The 19,249-nt window shown below is 40.8% G+C and overlaps 2 protein-coding genes across 6 annotated transcripts; both read left to right on the plus strand.

Moving 5' to 3' along the window:
- Positions 1–2,457: 2,457 nt before the first annotated feature.
- Positions 2,458–5,232, plus strand: LOC114362898 (probable glutamate receptor; the record flags this gene model as incomplete). 2 transcript variants are annotated; one of them, XM_028318478.1, is given in 6 exon segments in its annotated part: positions 2,458–2,682; positions 2,783–2,891; positions 3,006–3,190; positions 3,786–3,890; positions 4,974–5,076; positions 5,127–5,232. In XM_028318478.1, coding segments are annotated over 5 exon segments (726 nt in total), but the record flags the coding sequence as incomplete, so codon positions are not given.
- A 642-nt stretch (positions 5,233–5,874) lies between these two features.
- Positions 5,875–19,232, plus strand: LOC114362897 (carboxypeptidase E). 4 transcript variants are annotated; one of them, XM_028318476.1, is made up of 10 exons: positions 5,875–6,261; positions 6,346–6,542; positions 6,949–7,104; positions 7,834–8,000; positions 8,416–8,570; positions 9,886–10,146; positions 10,641–10,687; positions 11,144–11,239; positions 16,211–16,396; positions 18,331–19,232. In XM_028318476.1, exons 1-9 carry the CDS (start codon positions 6,042–6,044, stop codon positions 16,349–16,351), a joined length of 1,440 nt encoding a protein of 479 aa, XP_028174277.1. In that variant the 5' UTR covers positions 5,875–6,041; the 3' UTR covers positions 16,352–16,396; positions 18,331–19,232. The 4 variants fall into 4 exon arrangements, with proteins under 4 accessions (XP_028174277.1, XP_028174274.1, XP_028174276.1 ...); XM_028318475.1 differs by lacking the exon at positions 11,144–11,239 and having other exon boundaries at positions 5,877–6,261; positions 10,641–10,783; positions 16,211–16,364; positions 18,299–19,232; XM_028318474.1 differs by lacking the exon at positions 11,144–11,239 and having other exon boundaries at positions 5,878–6,261; positions 10,641–10,783.
- The last annotated feature ends 17 nt before the right edge of the window (positions 19,233–19,249 follow it).

Below are 19,249 nucleotides of genomic sequence, written 5' to 3' on the forward strand. Positions count from 1 at the left end.
TACGAAGTCATGGGCGGCCGCTAGTAGATAATAAATTAGAATCAGTTCAGTTTATATTGTTCAAAGTTAACAAAATCTTTGTTTCATTCAATTTCCATTAACAAATGTTTGAACATAGGTTCATAGAATATCGATTATTATCGATACTATCAAAGTCAAATATGTGAGTACAGTGCACACAAAAACGTAAGGCTGCGACTATAACGGTTAATGGCGATAAAGGATCTCAGAATAGAAGCGCAATCTAAATTAATTAATATTCCATTATTTTTTCCATAAAGTCGTCACAATAAATACCCATGAATAACTTAAAGTCAAAATTTTTATAAAAATACAAATATATAGTACAGTAGAACGCCGATTAACCGAATCGCCAATTATCCGAATCGGTCCTAAGCGTAAAATAAAAAATTAAAACCAAGATTTTTTTTTGTTGGAATACGGATATATTTCAACTGAGCGTTATTGTTACAATTTTTTTTTTATGTGATAGGAGGCAAACTAACTAAATAACGCCAAGTAGGAAATATATCTGTTTGTCAAACTAATTAAAGTTTATTCTATGTGTAACAGTTGGTTTTTCCCTATTACCAGTCTATGTCCGATTATCCAAATTTTCGATTAATATCCGAATCGACCCCGGTCCCAAATAATCGGCGTTCTACTGTAATTAGTATCCGCGAATAAAGATACGAGCAATATGATGGAACTGAAAACGACTCTTTAACCCAGATACTCCTGAAACATTTTACTATCTCCTAATTTAATGATCTTTGTATATGAGGCTTAAAAACTGACAAATAACATGGGAAAAATAAGAAAAAAAATATTTCCCTCGTGGAAATTCGGAAAAGCGGTGTCGTTTATAAACAACAGTAGTAAAATGCACTACTAAGAGGTATGCATTGCATAAAGAAAACCATCTTTTATTTTATTTGGCTTTTGTGACAAAACTGAGTAATATTACTTTTGGTATTATCTTTTGTTTCTTTAATTGTAAAAATGCATGACTGAAGATAGGTACCACGGTAATTCCCTGCATTACGCACCCTTTTGAGGGATAGCAAACTCGAGTCGATGTCTCTTCGACAGGATGTGCGATGCCAAAAGCAAGAGCGTCCGAGGAAGACCAGCTTCTTGACATGCCCTTACGAGAATGTCAGGATAAATGCTGAGCGGGGAGCCTATTGGGGGGTCATTCCACTTTGTTCACCTGGGTGAAGAAAGTGAAATAGAAATANGAGGGTCATGTATGATGTCTTTGTGATGACTCTAGAATAACGGGGCTGTTGGCGGCTAGAGCCAGAAAGTTTTGGATTTGTTCTCTATGGAGGGATTTTGCCGTTATCACCATGCTTAACAGGCTGGTTGGTAGTTCCAGTATGGTAGTATAATACCCGGAAAGATGCTGCAGCCCACCCTCCAGTATTTTGATTCCTTAGTCGGCTATTACGACTCACGTGGGAAGATTTGATGCTTTTTTAGGGTCACAACACAGGCCTGAATATTGTTTTTAATTATAAACATCTTTACTGGATAATAATACTTAATTGATTACAAATAAATAAGTAATTTGAGACAATCATCCGTAACATTCCGAAGTCCGCTGTATAAATAAATTTCGTTGGATTGGTTCTTAATTCCGGTGGCTCAAATACAATTTCGGTGGCTCTTGATAATTTCAAATTGACATATCTCGAGAAGTATTAATAATATTTTGATCTCTACCATATCATTGAATAATACAAGTTATTTACTATTATTTCTGCCACAAAAAAGTTTTGGAAAGTGGAAATTAAAATTCGCCACCGGAATTAGGCAAAAAACGAGTTTGTTGATATTCACCCACGTAGGCATCCGCTAAGAAAGGATTTTACGAAACTCTTCCTCTAAGGGGGTAAATCGGGATCCACGAGTACCTACGAAGTCGCGGGCGGCCGCTAGTAGATAATAAATTAGAATCAGTTCAGTTTATATTGTTCAAAGTTAACAAAATCTGTGTTTCATTGAATTTCCATTAACAAATGTTTGAACATAGGTTCATAGAATATCGATACTATCAAAGTCAAATATAGTGAGTACAGTGCACACAAATACGTAAGGCTGCGACTATAACGGTTAATGGCGATAAAGGATCTCAGAATAGAAGCGCAACCTAAATTGATTAATATTCCATTATTTTTTCCATTAAGTCGTCACAATAAATACCCATGAATAACTTAAAGTCCAAATTTTTATAAAAATACAAATATAGTACATAATTAGTATCCACGAATAAAGATACGAGCAATATAATGGAACTGAAAACGACTCTTTAATCTCCCTGTAATCATAAACAGGTTTCGGTGTACGTAATACATTAGTGCATAGCTAGGCGATTCGGCATCACATTATTTGACATATACTTGCAAGATTCCGAAAATCTTTTAGAAATACTAAAATTAATATTGTTCTTAGTCTCAGGCTGATGTAGGCGCCACATGGCGTGTTCGTAGCATCACCGGTTGGATGCTATTGACTGGGTTGGTCCTCGACAATGCATACGGAGGCGGCCTGGCTTCAGTATTTACTGTGCCTAAATATGAAAAGTCCATAGACACCGTCCAGGATATAGTAGACAGAGGGATGGAATGGGGAGCTACCCATGATGCTTGGGTGTTTTCACTGACTCTGTCGCCTGAGGTGAGCGAAAAGTTGATCTATGATCCATAATAATTAAGAATAATTATAATCATTTAACTAGATAAAAAATGTGGAAATTGGATATTATTACTATTTTCAGCCATTAGTAAAGCAGCTAGTAAGTCTATTCCGAGTGTCGTCGGCCGAAGATATGAAAATAAAAAGTATGCAGAGGAGTATGGCTTTTTCGGTGGAACGATTACCAGCAGGTTCGTAAGGCTGAGTTGCACCACCTGACTTTAACCGCGACCATAACGATACGAACCGGTGTTTTTTGTATGGGGTTTGACTGATTTTTGTCATTGGAACGGCGTATTTTTCAGGATATTTCGCAGTAGGAGATTACATAACAAAGGACGCTATGCTCGGTCTGACGCTGATGCAGGAGGACTTTTACTACGAGCAATGTGTGGTGATGATGCGCAAGAGTTCGCCTTACACACAGAAAGTCAGCAAGCTTATTGGACGGTTGCATGAGTCTGGATTGATGTTAGCCTGGGAAACGCAGGTAGAAAACCATAGCTTTCCTGTTCATACTACGAAATACATAGATCGATACCGGTCGCAGTGATACTAAAGACTCCATTGAACTAGAATAGCCCTTTTACTATCAAATGCTTAATAATGTAGTAACAATTATATTTCTATGTTCAGCAGTGGACGTCCTATGGCTGAAATGATGATGATGATGCCTACTAATTTTCTATATAAATAAAAATTAATTGCTGTTCGTTAGTCTGATTAAAACTCGAGAAAGGCGGGGCCGATTGAGCTGATTTTGGTTTTAAAATGTTTGTCGTACCTAGTCCTGGGTAGGTCTAATCGGTGAGCAAATGAGGAAAAATTGCAATGGTTTATTTATAAAGGCGGAACAGAGTTCGCCGGGTCAGCTAGTATTTCTATAAAAATCGTAGTTTATGTTTCATTTCATGTGACCTTCAGCAATAAGGAAAGGCTATTAGCAAGGACTTTGTGAAGCCTTTTATCGCTTACTGTATCGATATTTTTTCCTCTAAGACTGAAATGATCGTCATTATTACAATCACTCTGTTTATAAATATTAGGTATTATTTATGTATGACTCTACATAACACGATTTTCAGGTCGCACTAAAATACCTAAACTATGAAGTACAACTTGAAGTGCGACTGTCACGATTTCACAAGGATGTGGATAATGTCGAGCCGCTTAAACTCCGCCATGTTGTGGTAATTTGTGTTCTTATGCTATTTATTTTCTTCATTTCAAAAACGGTTTGGTAGAGTTCTGATACACTGGAAGTTCCAGCTCCAAATAAACTTTGTTTTTTTTTGTTTAAAAACAGAAAAGGACATCATCCACGTTTCATATATTTTTGGTCCAAAATCAAAAGTGCCGGCCAACAAAAAAAAGTGCTGTATTCTGACAGAATACGTCTGCCTTAGCATTTGTTACTATGGCACCAAAGCCGTAGCTCCACTGTGCGTCGAGTATTTGAGATCTAAAAGTCATCGATTATTCATACATTTTTTGTTCAAAATCAAAAGTGTCGGCCAATAAAATAAAAAGTGCTGTGTTCAGACAGAATACGTCCGCCTTAGCATTTGTTACTATGGCACCAAAGCTGTAGCACCACTATGCGTCGAGTATTTGAGATCTAAAATTCATCGACGATTCATACATTTTTTGTTCAAAATCAAAAATGTCGGCCAATAAAAAAAAAGTGCTGTATTCTGACAGAATACGTCCGCCTTAGCATTTGTTACTATGACACCAAAGCTGTAGCACCACTGTGCGTCGTAGTATTTGAGATCAAAGTCAGTCGTTTCATATATTTTTAGAACTCAAATACTACGATGCACAGTGGTGCTACAGCTTTGGTGCCATAGTAATAAATGCTAAGGCGGACGTATTCTATCAGAATACAGCACTTTTATTTTTTGGCCGGCACTTTTGATTTTGGACCAAAATGGATGATGTCCTTTGTAACCCAAGTATTAGAGTAGGCGCACACCGTTGATTTTAGTTGGCCGATAGTTGTGCCCGATTTTAATTTGTATGAAGAATTGGCCAAATCGAATCGGCGTAGTGTGCGCACTCCCATACATGACCATACTGATCATCTGCCCGACTAAACTATCGGCCGACGAAAAATCAAAGGTGTGCGCCTACTCTTATAGGTATTTGTTGTTGGCAACACTCAAAACTATTTTGACAGAGAATGAAAAAGTGTTTAAAACTATCTAAAATCTGAAACAGTGCTATGTGCTGCTTTAGTAGACAAAGCCACTAATAACATTATTACTTTTCAGGGAGTTTTCATCATATACATTATTGGAGTGATAATTTCTACGATGTTATTTATTTTGGAAATAATCCATAAACACAAAAAACGCGTTTATAAATGTTGTTGATAAAAACATACGGGTCGAATTGAGAACCTCCTCCTTTTTTGAAGTCGGTTGAAAATAATTCAACTTTTCGTAGTGTTCTTTGCAGTTTTTAGACTAGAAAGTTAGAAAAGTAGTGCATTAATAATGTTTTATCGCTAATAAAGAAGTAACACTGGTATAAGACGTGTTTTATTATGACGTATGCTTGATTCTCATCTAGTTTATCAAACAAGATATACAATAAATCGCTTCTTACTAATTCAATTCTTTTTAAAATAAACGTTAAACAACAGTCCTTACCTGGGGTTATCTGGAAGAGAAGATATCGCTTCCTAGTTATAAGACCGCCTAAATTGTGTCTATATTTCGAACTTGACGTGCAATCAAGAGTAGGTATTTACTTTTAACATTACATTTTAGGTACTTACCTACCTACATTGAAAGGATTAAAACATTTCTAAAATAGGAACAAATTCAAATATTTTTGGTTTGTATAGATTTAACCAATAATGTAAGTAACTAAGTAGGATGTGTAGATGTAGGTACGGCTAAAGTTATTTCCACATCACCGTAGATTTCCTACAGCGCCATCTGTGATCGGTTTTATAACCTTTACCTATCGTCATTGACAGTGTTTTTCGTAAGTACGCAAACTGAAATGATTTATTTGATAAAGTTAATAAATAAATACAAAACTAATCTTCTTTAATTAAAATGAAATTAAAAATGAGCTATATTTTTTATTACTCGAACGTTTTACTTGCACGAACAAAACGCACCTTGTCTATGGTATGAATGACGTCGACGATTGGCGGAGAGAGGACAGAGGAGGGTCGCGTTGACTGCTGTCCGCGGGCGGGAAAATCGATCGATACTTCGCACGAGCGACAGTGTGTCTCGTGTCGTGTTGGGGTAGCAGTGGCTTAGCACTACGTCAGTGATGTTAATTTGATTAAACTTTCAAATAATTTTACCTAAAAAATAACCATGACGATCTATCCGTTCCTGTGCTTAGTGTTTGCTTTAACAGTGTCAGCTGAATTTGTTTGGAAACACCATAATAATGAGGAATTACCATTGATTTTGGAAGAAGTTCACGATAAATGCCCTAACATAACTAGAGTTTATGCTCTGACTGAACCATCGGTCTGCAATGTTCCTCTTTATGTTATCGAGTTCTCTGATACACCCGGATTCCACCAGCCTTGTAAGTTTTTTTGAGCTACCTCCAATTATTTTACGTATGCAAATATAAAAAGTAATTCTCGCACATTTATTTAATCTTTTGTAGACAAACCCGAAGTAAAATATGTTGGTAATATTCATGGCAATGAAGTTCTTGGTCGGGAATTGCTCTTGGGTCTTGCTCATCACCTCTGTGATCAATACCTGAAGAATGACCGCCGCATCAGAGCACTGATTCACAGCACCCGTATTCACTTGTTACCGTCTATGAACCCAGATGGTTGGCAACTGTCTACTGATACCGTAAGTTTAGTAATTTTTTTTGTTTTCGTAAGTTTCGTAATGACCTGAAGTTATTTATTAGTTTAATAGAAATTTTCCAGTCCTTTCCAATGTTATTCTGCCTATGAATGAAAATGTTTGTTACATTGATATACATGCTATAATATAAAAGTATTCACGTAATCTGTGTGTGTAGGAAATACAATTATTGGTGTGCAAAACTAGATTAAAATAATGAAAAGCTAAAGTGCTTACTTGATGAGCCTCAACCGCTCTCATAAGTTTTAATCTAGTATTTATTCCGTGAATTTACATAATAAATTTGAAATCGCAGATTCAAATACTTATGACGATAATGACGTACTACTAAGTTGGGGTGGGGGAGAAGTTTCAAAAAGTTTGAATGAGCTATACTGTTTGTTTTTAGGGTGGACGAGATTACTTGATTGGGCGTAACAATAACCATTCCGTGGACTTGAATAGAAACTTCCCGGACTTAGACACCATAACGTTTGAGTTCGAGCGCCAGGGCATTAACCATAACAACCATCTGTTAAAAGATGTGACCCGACTGGTCGCGCCGGTAAGTAAACTAATTAAGTACTCTTCTTTCATAATGAATTGTCACCATTATCAATTATCGTGTGTTAGGGACAGGGTCAACGTTTCCTGCGTTTGCATAAATGCGCATTGAGTACAGGAAGAGATACCATAATATGCATTTTGCACTTTATTCATAACAGTTGGGGTGAGTCAAGCGTTATGGATAGGGCGTTATAGGTTTAGCGCTTTACATTTTTGATTAAAATGCGATGCTAAATTCATGTCATAAAGTTTAATCTAAGAAAAATATTTTTAATTAAATCAAACAATCTATTCGTTTTGATTTCAGTTACAGTTCAGTTTAGTTACGGGAACAAATTATTCTTTATTAGAATCATAAACTTCTATGTACTTACCTACTTCTACTTAATTAAAAGTTAAACAAGGAAAGAACGCTATTTTTATTTATTTCCGATTTATTTTTAATGGTACATATTTGATAAAATACCGCAATTAAAATGGCAATAAAAATTTTACGTAAGTATCCAATCAACGCAAAATGTCTCTTTATGAAGCACCACAACCAAACTGTGTGTAGGTGAATTATTATGAGCCGGAACAGAAAGACTGTCGATTGTTTTTGAAGCATGGTGGAACACTTTAGTAAAACCGACTACTGTCAATTGTTTTAGCTTATAAGTTTGCGCATCCATCAACGCGAAAGATGTTGGATGTCAATTGTTTTTCAAAGCATGGTGGAACATTTTAGTTGGAGCCCGAAACCCGCGCTGTGATGCGATGGATCATGTCGGTGCCCTTCGTTCTGAGCGCGGCGATGCATGGCGGCGACCTGGTGGCCAACTACCCCTATGATGAGAGCAGGAGCGGGGCTCCTGACTCTGAATACTCTGCGAGTCCTGACGATGATACGTTTAGGTATTACCATTATCTTATAGCTGCACGTTTTGTTTGTGAGGTAGGTATTGGTGATTGAGGATTCAGTTACCGAATCTGCCGTAAAATTCATTTGAGTTTTGTCGCAAACAACTAATGATGTGTCTTGTTCTTGTTTGTCCATTTTATTCTGCGGCAATGTCCTGGGGGATTGTATGAACGTATTATATCTGTTTCAAACGACATGTTTCGTCCTTGCTTGTACAGAGCTAAATTGTTTTAGGCTGCGTCGTGACTAAGAATGATTAGCATCATCAGCCAAATGTTATGTTAATAATTATGATAAATTGTATTAAGTAGTTTAGCTATTTCTTACATCTTTTTTTTCGTTTTCTATCTTGTTCAAATCGCTCAATTTGCTCAAAGTAGCCATTAACAATTTGTATAATATTATTAGGGAAATAGCCGCAGCGTACGCTTCAGCCCACGCCGACATGGCTTCGGCCACCCGCCGCGGTTGTCGCACCAACATCGCCGACGAATCTGGCTCTTACAACTTCGGGAAGCAAGGAGGCGTTACCAATGGAGCAGCTTGGTACAGCTTGAAAGGAGGTAAGTGAGACAATATACTTTATTTAGGTATATTCTTCTGTTCAATGTTGTGTGTTTCATGTCAACAGCTAGACTACCCAGAATCGAGCCGCCTGGAGACGCATGATACATAGGGCAGATCCTAAATAAAATGGGAATGGGCCAGGCAAAGAAGAGTTATCTTCTTCTGTCCTGATTTGTATATCATTTCCCTTAGATGGTTATACTGTACTCTCAGTACTCATAAGTACTTAATAGAAGTAAGAGTTAGATATTCAACGCAATATGTATATTGGAACAGAGAGCGCGTCTGACAATGAATCAGAAAGGGGCTAGGTTATTAATAAATAGGAATCTTTTCTCTTTGTAGGTCTTATCTTCATAAATTTTCACCTCAGTTTACTTTTATAATCTAGTTTGTTTGCGATTTACATTCACTAAAGTGCTGCGTTTGATGTCTCGGCCCAGATACTACTCGTAAAATTACCTAATCTCATTTCAAATGCACACCTACGATTCAGTACAGATGGTGTTTGACATTATCAATGAACTAATTCTAATAAACAGACCACGGCACTCGTGGTATATTAATGTTATTTTATTATGACTTCGCTCACAATAGTGCAATAACGTCAGAAGTGCATTTTTTGCATTTCTGACGGTAACGTCAATCAATACGTTGGTGCAATAATGCATCAAGTGTTTTTTGCACTTCTGTCGTTATTTTACCAAGTGTGTTTTTGCACTTCTGACGTTATTCCACCAAGTGTGTTTTTTGCACTTCTGACGTTATTGCACTAAGTGTGCGACTTACTGTCGACAACAAGTGTTCTACGTTGGATAATCGTACTTCGTAGAATGTCACAGGAATACCGAGTTGTTTCATGTACGCGTGTTAGTAATGTAAACAGGCGATCATTAATGCAAACAAATATGACCGTCAATAATTTAGATCTCGGTCACGCGGCGTAATTAATATTATGTACCTATGTATAATTATGTTACATTGTATAGCGAGTTAAATTATGTATAATAGAAAGCTTTTTACTCCTTTGAGTTCGTATCATATTTATTTTAAAAGTTTAATGCTTTAACAGCAGGAAGTCAAAACCAGGAAGATTGTTATTATAGATTACTTCTTATTGTAGAAGCGTACATTGGCATTTACCTACAATTTAACTTGAGAGTTGTAGTGGCCATGAGACGCGAACTGGTTTAGCATAGCTAATTTTTTTTGCTTTGTTTGTCAAGTGGATTGTTACAACTGTTTTTGTGTCATAGTAAATGCCTTCCTATTTGTAGCATTTGTACTTCTTAAACGTAAGTTTCGTTTTAGGAATGCAAGATTTCAATTACCTGGCTACGAATGCGTTTGAGGTTACTCTGGAGTTGGGATGCGAAAAATATCCGCACGCGAAGGACTTGGCGAGGGAATGGGAGAGGAACCGCGAGGCGTTACTGACTTACCTGTGGAAAGCCCATATCGGTGTCAAGGGAATTGTCAGCGACGACACCGGTTTTATACAGAATGCCATCATATCCGTGGTGAACATTACCGGACCGGTGCCTCGACCGATCCGACACGATGTGACAACAGGTTTGTAATATTAATTACTAGATCACCTTTATTATTTCATGAATATTATAATGGCATACTGCAAACTGATATAATAAAATTGTTTTTCAACGGACTACGAGTGGTATGGTAGTGCAATGTAAACTCACAGTCACAGCTCATTGTGCATGATATGAATGCATAGTTACGGGTCTCGGATTAACTAAGCACTTCCTTATTTCTCGTTGAACATTTTAATTGAGTGCTTTATCTTAGTTGACCGTTAGACGCTACTTGTGATTGTGACAGTCTAAATAAGCTTTTAACGATTCCAATAATATAAACTTTGGTTGTGAGATGAGTAGACCGCAGGCAGACCCACAGCTGAGTTTAATAATTCAGCAGCTATGTCATGCGAGTTTGTTACAAGTAAATACCCGTCACGTCACATTACAAGTTATGCAGATTACAGTCTAAATTATTATTTAAATTTTGATTTTGCTAAATACTAAGGTACCTAACCTATTAATAATCAGGTGTTTACGGAGACTACTACCGCCTCCTGACTCCGGGCCACTACGAGGTGACGGCGAGCCACCCCAACTACTTCCCGGTGTCGCGCGTGGTCACCGTGCCCGAGCAGCAGACCTCAGCTCACGTGCTCAACTTCAGGCTGGAGGTGAGCTGGTGACCATAGACTATCAGCAGGTGTACTGTGACTGCTGTCGCTCCTGACTCGGCCACTACGAGGTGATGGCGAGCCACCCCAACTACTTCCCGGTGGTCGCGCGTGGGCAGCGTGCCCGAGCAGCAGACCTCCGTGCACGTGCTCAACTTCAGGCTCGAGGTGAGCTGATGACCATAGACTATCCGCAGGTGTACTGTGACTGCTGTCGCCTCCTGACCCCGGCCTCTACGAGGTGACGGCGAGCCACCCGAACTACTTCCCGGTGCCCGAGAAGCAGACCTCAGCTCACGTGCTCAACTTCAGGCTCGAGGTGAGCTGGTGACCATAGACTATCAGCAGGTGTACTACGAGGTGATGGCGAGCCACCCCAACTACTTCCCGGTGTCGCGCGTGGTCACCGTGCCCGAGCAGCAGACCTCCGTGCACGTGCTCAACTTCAGGCTCGAGGTGAGCTGATGACCATAGACTATCCGCAGGTGTACTGTGACTGCTGTCGCCTCCTGACCCCGGCCTCTACGAGGTGACGGCGAGCCACCCGAACTACTTCCCGGTGCCCGAGAAGCAGACCTCAGCTCACGTGCTCAACTTCAGGCTCGAGGTGAGCTGGTGACCATAGACTATCAGCAGGTGTACTGTGACTGCTGTCGCCTCCTGACCCCGGCCTCTACGAGGTGACGGCGAGCCACCCGAACTACTTCCCGGTGCCCGAGAAGCAGACCTCAGCTCACGTGCTCAACTTCAGGCTCGAGGTGAGCTGGTGACCATAGACTATCAGCAGGTGTACTGTGACTGCTGTCGCCTCCTGACCCCGGCCTCTACGAGGTGACGGCGAGCCACCCGAACTACTTCCCGGTGTCCCGCGTGAGATAAAAGACAATCAACAGGTGGACATAGTGACTATGATTGTCACTTTACTCCGGGTCATCAGGAGGTGACCGCTTGCTACTCAAGATAACTAAGTACTACCCGGTCCTCCACTCACGTGCTTAAGTAGCGATTGTATCAGACAGATGTAGCTGAATTTGCGTAGTGACTTCTGTCACAGTCTGATACGGAGGTGAACGCTACCTAATCCAGTTGCTTCCGCGTCTTCTCCCTGAGATTTCCGCTCTCTTTTAATTTAATAAAATGAGAGCTTCTACTAACAAGTTTTTATGTCATCAGACTTATGACTTGTCTGTCATTCATCTAGGCTTACATGACTGCATTCTGAATTCCATAAAAAGTTACCCTGATGGCTGGATGTGCGAAAGCTAGAGAAGAATTATGTAATAACTACATATTTTTAAGTTACGAGATATCCTTGTATTCAGTTCCTACTCCATAGTAAAGGATAGATTGCATTTCTTCTTCTTCGACCTAAACTTGATTACACTTTATCTGGGGTCATGCCTCCTAATTTTGGGAGGTCGAGTTAATTTTACCATCAACCCAAGTTTCGTAATCCTGGCCTACCCAGTGATTCAGTGGTACATGCTAGTAAAGAGACAAATTTCATTAAGTTCATTTGAAGGCAATAAAATCCAATAAACCGCTAGCCTTGCCTAATCAGATTAAATAAGTGCTACAGTTTCATCACTGCAGATTTAATCGAGTAGCGGAATGAATAATAAACGGCATTGAATCGATTGATGCGACTCGTTTCAACAGAGCTATATTTATGATCTCACGAGCCGTCGATTATCTTCCGATATGTTGAACCCGTAATCAATGTGATAGCTCGATGACGTCAAAGCACGGGGTAAATGAAGTAATGACGTAGATCCGCACAAGGCTTTCGTGTGTAGGAGTATGACGAAGGTTGTTTGTTGGAGGTGTATTATACTATTTTCTGGATCAGGGCCGGATTAACCATCTCAGGGCCCCTAGGCACAGCTCGTTTCGGGCCCCCCTTTTTTTGTCGCGGAGGAAATGCTTTGCGCACCGTCACCACTGCTGGGGGACAGGGTGCTGTGTGGGACTCCCGGCGCCCTAAAAAGGGCGCTGCTCTGTCCTGAAAAGGACGGGGTATACCCACTAAAACCTCCGCGGCGTTCCATCATCGCCCAAGTGGGGGTGTCGCGAGTATCCGGCCGTAGCCTTAGACTTCCGCGACACCACCGGCGACAGCTCGCCTACAAGGCGGACCCTACACGCCCCCTTGTGGGGGTCCGGAGGGAATGGCCTGAAACGCCAAGCCATTCCCGTCAGACGGAGGTGACAAGGGTGCCCCCGTACCTCCGGCCTGCTGGCCTCCACCTGGGGGCTGAGTAGAACGGTCGTACAACCGCCTTCTTCACCCCCTTCTCCGCCTGCGATGCGATGAGGCGAGAGGATCGTTCTCCCGCTCGCGCTCCGCTGCCTCCTTCTGAAGGATGACCTCTTCGCAAAAAAAGGCGACCGCCATCCAGCATCCTTCACTTCCCAGCATGGCGTTGACCAGACTCGGAAGCGAAAGATCCCAGCCCACGACCGCAGTGAGGACACGGCGCTGCTCCTCCCAGCCTGTGCAGACCGCGAGGGTGTGCTGCACCGTGTCATCGGCCGCGCCGCATTTGTAGCACAGCGGGGATTCCTCTCGCCCGATCCTATGCAGGTACGAACCGAAGCAGCCATGCCCGGTCAGCACCTTCGCCAGACGGAACGTGAGGAACCCGTGCGGTCATTCCAACCTTTTAGACTTAATAAAGTGTTTGCTACTTTTATGGGACAAGGTATCCATTTTTATAACAAAGTCCCTGATAAATATAAAGAGCTACCGTATAATAAATTTAAAGATATAGTTAAAGATCACATGCTTAAAAAAGCCTATTATACAACTCGAGATTTTCTTAATGATAAGTCTTCCTGGGAGTAGGATTATGGTCCTCTCATGCTCGCACTAAAAAGAATTAAAATGAAAAGTAATGTATAAACTAATAATAATTTCTCAAATGTTATAGTGTCATGCTTCTCAATCTGGACTGTTACTTAGCTTTATTATTAGTTCTTTTTTAAAGAGATAACTTGGAATTGTCATTCTCACTAAAATGTCTCTGGGGTGGTGGCGTAGTGAGGCGGGTCGTTACATTCCCTCTAATATGGTCGAGTGAAGCGATGGCTGGTTCACTCGTCATGTCTGTGAACAGGCGCTGCTTTCGGGGACTGGTCAATCCAAGTTATTCAAATTTATGTATGCGAGTCATTTCTACTAGTATCTTAATATGTAAGTCTAGAAATTAGCACGTCACTACCTTGTTTAATATACCACGCAATCTTGTATACCCATTCTTATAAGATACACCATACAAGAATGCATGGTAAATTCAGTGAACTGCTCCTGAATCGAATGTACCTACTACTACTATTTCTATTTATTTATATTAACCGGCAGACAGTGGTGACTGAGTTTGTTGCGGCGCTTCTTCTCAGCACTTGCCAAATGTTGGTCTCGAAGCGCTGGTAGGGTAAAAAGATTATGAGACATGTAGAGGCTCCTTAAGAGCAAAATGACGATTTGTAAGAACTATTTATTAGTCCAAACAAATAAAGAAATTTTGACTTTGACTTTGACTTTGGTCCATAATAGGACCAATGGCGTCCAGAGTGCGACGGCCAAACTGCGCGCGAGTCATGTCTTCCTTCCAGCGGTCGATCATAATCTCACGCTCTTCCTGCCTGACGGCGCCGGGCGCTTTCCACGCGCCTTCTGGTCTGCCATCCAGTGATAGATAATTATTATGACAGACAAGACCCCAGCTTCTAGCTCCCAAGGAGGAGTACCAGCGAGGACGCACGCCGCAGCGTGTCCTACCGTGCGGTAGGTCCTTGCGGCTTTCTGCCGTGGTTCATACAGCACCATGCTCCTCAGAACGCCGGCATAAAGTTGACGACACCTCGTTTGTGGCCCTCCCAAATTCGGGAGGAGCCAACTCAGTGCGCCGGCTGCCTTGAGGAGGCGTGGCGCTAGCCCGTTGAAGTGCGGGCTGAAATGCCACCTCCTGTCAAGCGTGAGGCCCAGATATTTCATCTGGCCTTTGACGTCAATCCTAACGTCCTCAACAACGATGTGGGCGTCGGGAGGGGTGCGCTGGCGAGGTCCCGCATCGCCGCAGGCCGCGCATCCAGCGCGACTTTTAGGCCGAGGCGTCGTATTCTGCGAGCGACTAATGTGCCGCCCGCCGACACCAGCCGTGCCGCGGCCCTAAATGTCTTCCCCCGGGCAGTGACCAGTGTCATCCGCATCCGCATAGCATATGACACTTGTGGTGTCTTAAATAAAACACTGGTATATGTTCACTGTGTAAGCTAGTGCAAGCACTGACGTCCGTCCTGTGTGGCGGCCCGTCATGCCCGCGAGAAGGACGCTCCGGGGGAGCCAGTTGAAGCCTAGGTTCCACAAGAGTGGACCGAGCACCGAACCCTGCGGAACCCCGCTGGCTACACCACGCCGTGAGCTGGCCGTCTCTGTTAACATACAGGACTTCGCGGTCCCGTAAGAAATCGGCCAGTAGCGCTCGAAGGTACTAAGGCACTCTGTGATGTTGAAGTGCCTAGAGTATGGTGAAACGAGGGATGGTATTGAAAGCGTTGGCTATATCGAATGATAGAGTCAACACACCATCACCCCTCTCCCTAGCCTCCGCAGTGAGGCTTTTTAGCTTCTGAAGGGCGTCGACGGTCGACCTTTCATGTAAACCAAAGCAGTAATGCCAACGTTACGAGAATGAATTAGGTTCCACAATATCGAAATATGACGATTGAATGTGTAAACCAAAATAAGACGAAGTTAACATTTTATTTTTATTTTTTAATCGGGAGTGCTGGGCCCCTGGTCATAGTGGGCCCCTAGGCACTGGCCTAAAGTGCCTTATGGATAATACGGCACTGTTCTGGATACCTTAGGAATAAATTAATATCAAGTGGCAACGACGTCAACTTAATTTCTGATGCTCATCTTAATTTGGAGGTCACAGTAGCAAGAGTATAATGATTCAATGACAATCTGGGACTTGTTGGGTTTCTATTGGTGATAAAGCTACTATTTAGTACACACCACTGCAAATCCTGTTTATCCAGGATCTACAGTTTGGCCTCCAATGAAACCCAACCAGTGAAGGTTGAGTAGTCCGGGGGCTAGCTTACTAACTTTACAAGCTTTATAGCGCCTAAATGGTGCCGTATCTTCCTTCGTACCTAAGTATATTAAAGTAGTGTGTTCTATATTGATCTTACAATGTCTTATTCCCAAAAGTCCACGTCTCTATTGTTCTTCTTTTGCCACTGCGTCCATGAAATTTTAAAATATACCTACTAAGAAACTGCTTTTCAATTTTTTATGTCGTGGAACTTGTTGACCCGTTGGGAATCAAATTATGAACTTATATTTTTTGAAAACGATAGTCCTTTGGAAATAAGCCCTTACTTACAATAGCTGATGACCACCAATTGCAATTCCAGCCTACCTCCAGCTGGTTCGACGACGAGCCGGCTCTCGGATTCTACCCGCATCCATTGGCCAAGCGCCAGCCGCGCATCTACAAACGCTCGGTCTTCGAGCACGTCGCCAACTCCATACTCGAGCACAAAGGCAAGAACTAACCAACTAACTAAACTTTAGCCTGACACTAACGCAATTATGATGATATAGGGTAATTCCAGGATACATGCCCCAGTGGGATAGGTGCCGCGATTTTANCAACGAGGAAGCTCTTGTGTCCCGCGTGAGACAAAAGACAATCAAAAGGTAAAATAAGTAGTGATTATTATTGTCACTTCACTCCGGGTCCTCATTAGGTTACCTCTTGCCACTCAAGAACTACCCGGTCTTAGGAGTACCTCCGCTCACGTGCTTAACGTAGCGATTGTATCAGACAGATGTAGCTGAATTTGCGTTACGACTTCTGTCACAGCCTGATACGGAGGTGACCGCTACCTGCTATCCAGTTGGGAGAATACGCGGTTCTCCCTGAGATTTCCGCTCTCTTTTAATTTAACAAGTTTTTATGTCATCAGACTTATGACTTGTCTGTCATCTAGACTCATAATTACATGACTGCATTCTGAATTCCATAAAAAGTTACCCCGCTATGGCCGGAAGAGCGAAAGCTAGAGAAGTATTATGTAATAACTACATGTTTGTAAATTACGAGTTAGGTACGAGAAATCCTTGTGTTTCAGTTCCTACTCCATAGTAAAGGATACATATTGAATGTCTTCTTCTTCGACCTAAGCTTGATTACACTTTATGTGGGGTCATGTCTCCTAATTTTGTTAGGTCGAGTTAATTTTACCATCAACCCAAGTTTCGTAATCCTGGCCTACCCAGTGATTCAGTGGTATGCTAGTAAAGAGACAATATATTTCATTAAGTTCATTTACAGGCAATAAAATCTGGTAAAGGTCGCGGGAAGAGCCTGGATGCGGGCAGCGCAGGACCGTTCATTGTGGAAAACCTTGGGGGAGGCCTTTGTCCAGCAGTGGACGTCATTTGGCTGAAACGAACGAACGAACAGGCAATAAAATCCAATAAACCGCTAGCCTTGTATAATCAGATTAAATAAGTGCTACAGTTTCATCACTGCAGATTTAATCGAGTAGCGGAATGAATAATAAACGGCATTGAATCGATTGATGCGACTCGTTTCAACAGAGCTATTTTTATGATCTCACGAGCCGTCGATTATTATCTTCCGATATGTTGAACCCGTAATCAATGTGATAGCTCGATGACGTCAAAGCACGGGGTAAATGAAGTAATGACGTAGATCCGCACAAGGCTTTCGTGTGTAGGAGTATGACGAAGGTTGTTTGTTGGAGGTGTATACTATTTTCTGGATACCTTAGGAATAAATTAATATCAAGTGGCAACGACGTCAACTTAATTTCTGATGCTCATCTTAATTTGGAGGTCACAGTAGCAAGAGTATAAGGATTCAATGACAATCTGGGATTTGTTGGGTTTCTATTGGTGATCAAGCTACTATTTAGTACACACCACTGCAAATCCTGTTTATCCAGGATCTACAGTTTGGCCTCCAATGAAACCCAACCAGTGAAGGTTGAGTAGTCCGGGGGCTAGCTTACTAACTTTACAAGCGCCTAAATGCTGCCGTATCTTCCTTCGTTCGTACCTATACATATTAAAGTAGTGTGTTCTATATTGATCTTACAATGTCTTATTCCCAAAAGTCCACGACTCTATTGTTCTTATTTGGCCACTGCGTCTATGAAATTTTAAAATATACCTAAGAAACTGCTTTTCAATTTTTTATGTCGTGGAACTCGTTGACCCGTTGGGAATCAAATTATGAACTTACATTTTTTGAAAACGATAGACCTTTGGAAATAAGCCCTTACTTACAATAGCTGATGACCACCAATTGCAATTCCAGCCTACCTCCAGCTGGTTCGACGATGAGCCGGCTCTCGGGTTCTACCCGCATCCATTGGCCAAGCGCCAGCCGCGCATCTACAAACGCTCGGTCTTCGAGCACGTCGCCAACTCCATACTCGAGCACAAAGGCAAGAACTAACCAATTAACTAAACTTTAGCCTGACACTAACGCAATTATGATGATATAGTATTTTAATATTACGCAACCCACATCAGCACTATCTTTCATATCCGTTTAGCGTAAGTTATTCTCAGATATTGATACTTTTGGATATAATAGGGGATCGGATTACATTTTCAAAGGATTTAATAAGACATCGATTTTAAAATTGTGTGCGAAAAGCTGGAATTTTCGTTTAAGTATTTTGATTTGATATTGCAAGAACATAATTATGAGAAACAGCATTTTGTTGACAGGCCATAAAAGTACCTCAATTGGCTGGTGGTGTGGTCTCTGATCCCCTATTGAGTTATTTTATTGAATTTAATTATAATAAACATGTAAACGTTACCATTATTGCCTAGGTTATTTTAAGATATTTAAATTTTTAACCAGCGTTTTAAATTTGTGAGGGCATTTTGCAATTAACATTCCAATTGAATAGATTCTTGTGCCATATGCGACACGTACAACTATTATACCATTATTAGTTTGTTTATTTAAACATATATTATTTAGAAAAATATATTAATTTCGGTAAATTTACAACTATACTAACAGTTGCCACTTTCTAGTCTAAACCTTTTAGTAATATTTACTGTTTTTAATGTAAACTATATTGATATCTGTATATAGGTATTTGTAGTTCGACGTAGATAAATGTATTTAATATTATCCAATTTTATGTAAATTACTTTTAGTTTTAATTGTAAAAAATGTAATGGATTCTAAAAATTGGCAGCTAACTTTTCAAAAGTGAAGAACCATTACATATCACGAAACTTTTTTGATTGTATTCTTTAGTTAAACCTTCAAAATTTTTGATTATTTTGTGTCTTATCAAATAAGATCATTGATGAGATGAATTCTGTGATATAATTATTTTTGTAATTGTGAAAATATAAAAAAAAACTCAGTAATTCAAAGTAAACATAAAAATTGA

Source organism: Ostrinia furnacalis, unplaced genomic scaffold (assembly GCF_004193835.3).
Source record: "Ostrinia furnacalis isolate ACB-3 unplaced genomic scaffold, ASM419383v2 OfSCF6912, whole genome shotgun sequence".
Classification (NCBI taxonomy): domain Eukaryota; kingdom Metazoa; phylum Arthropoda; class Insecta; order Lepidoptera; family Crambidae; genus Ostrinia; species Ostrinia furnacalis.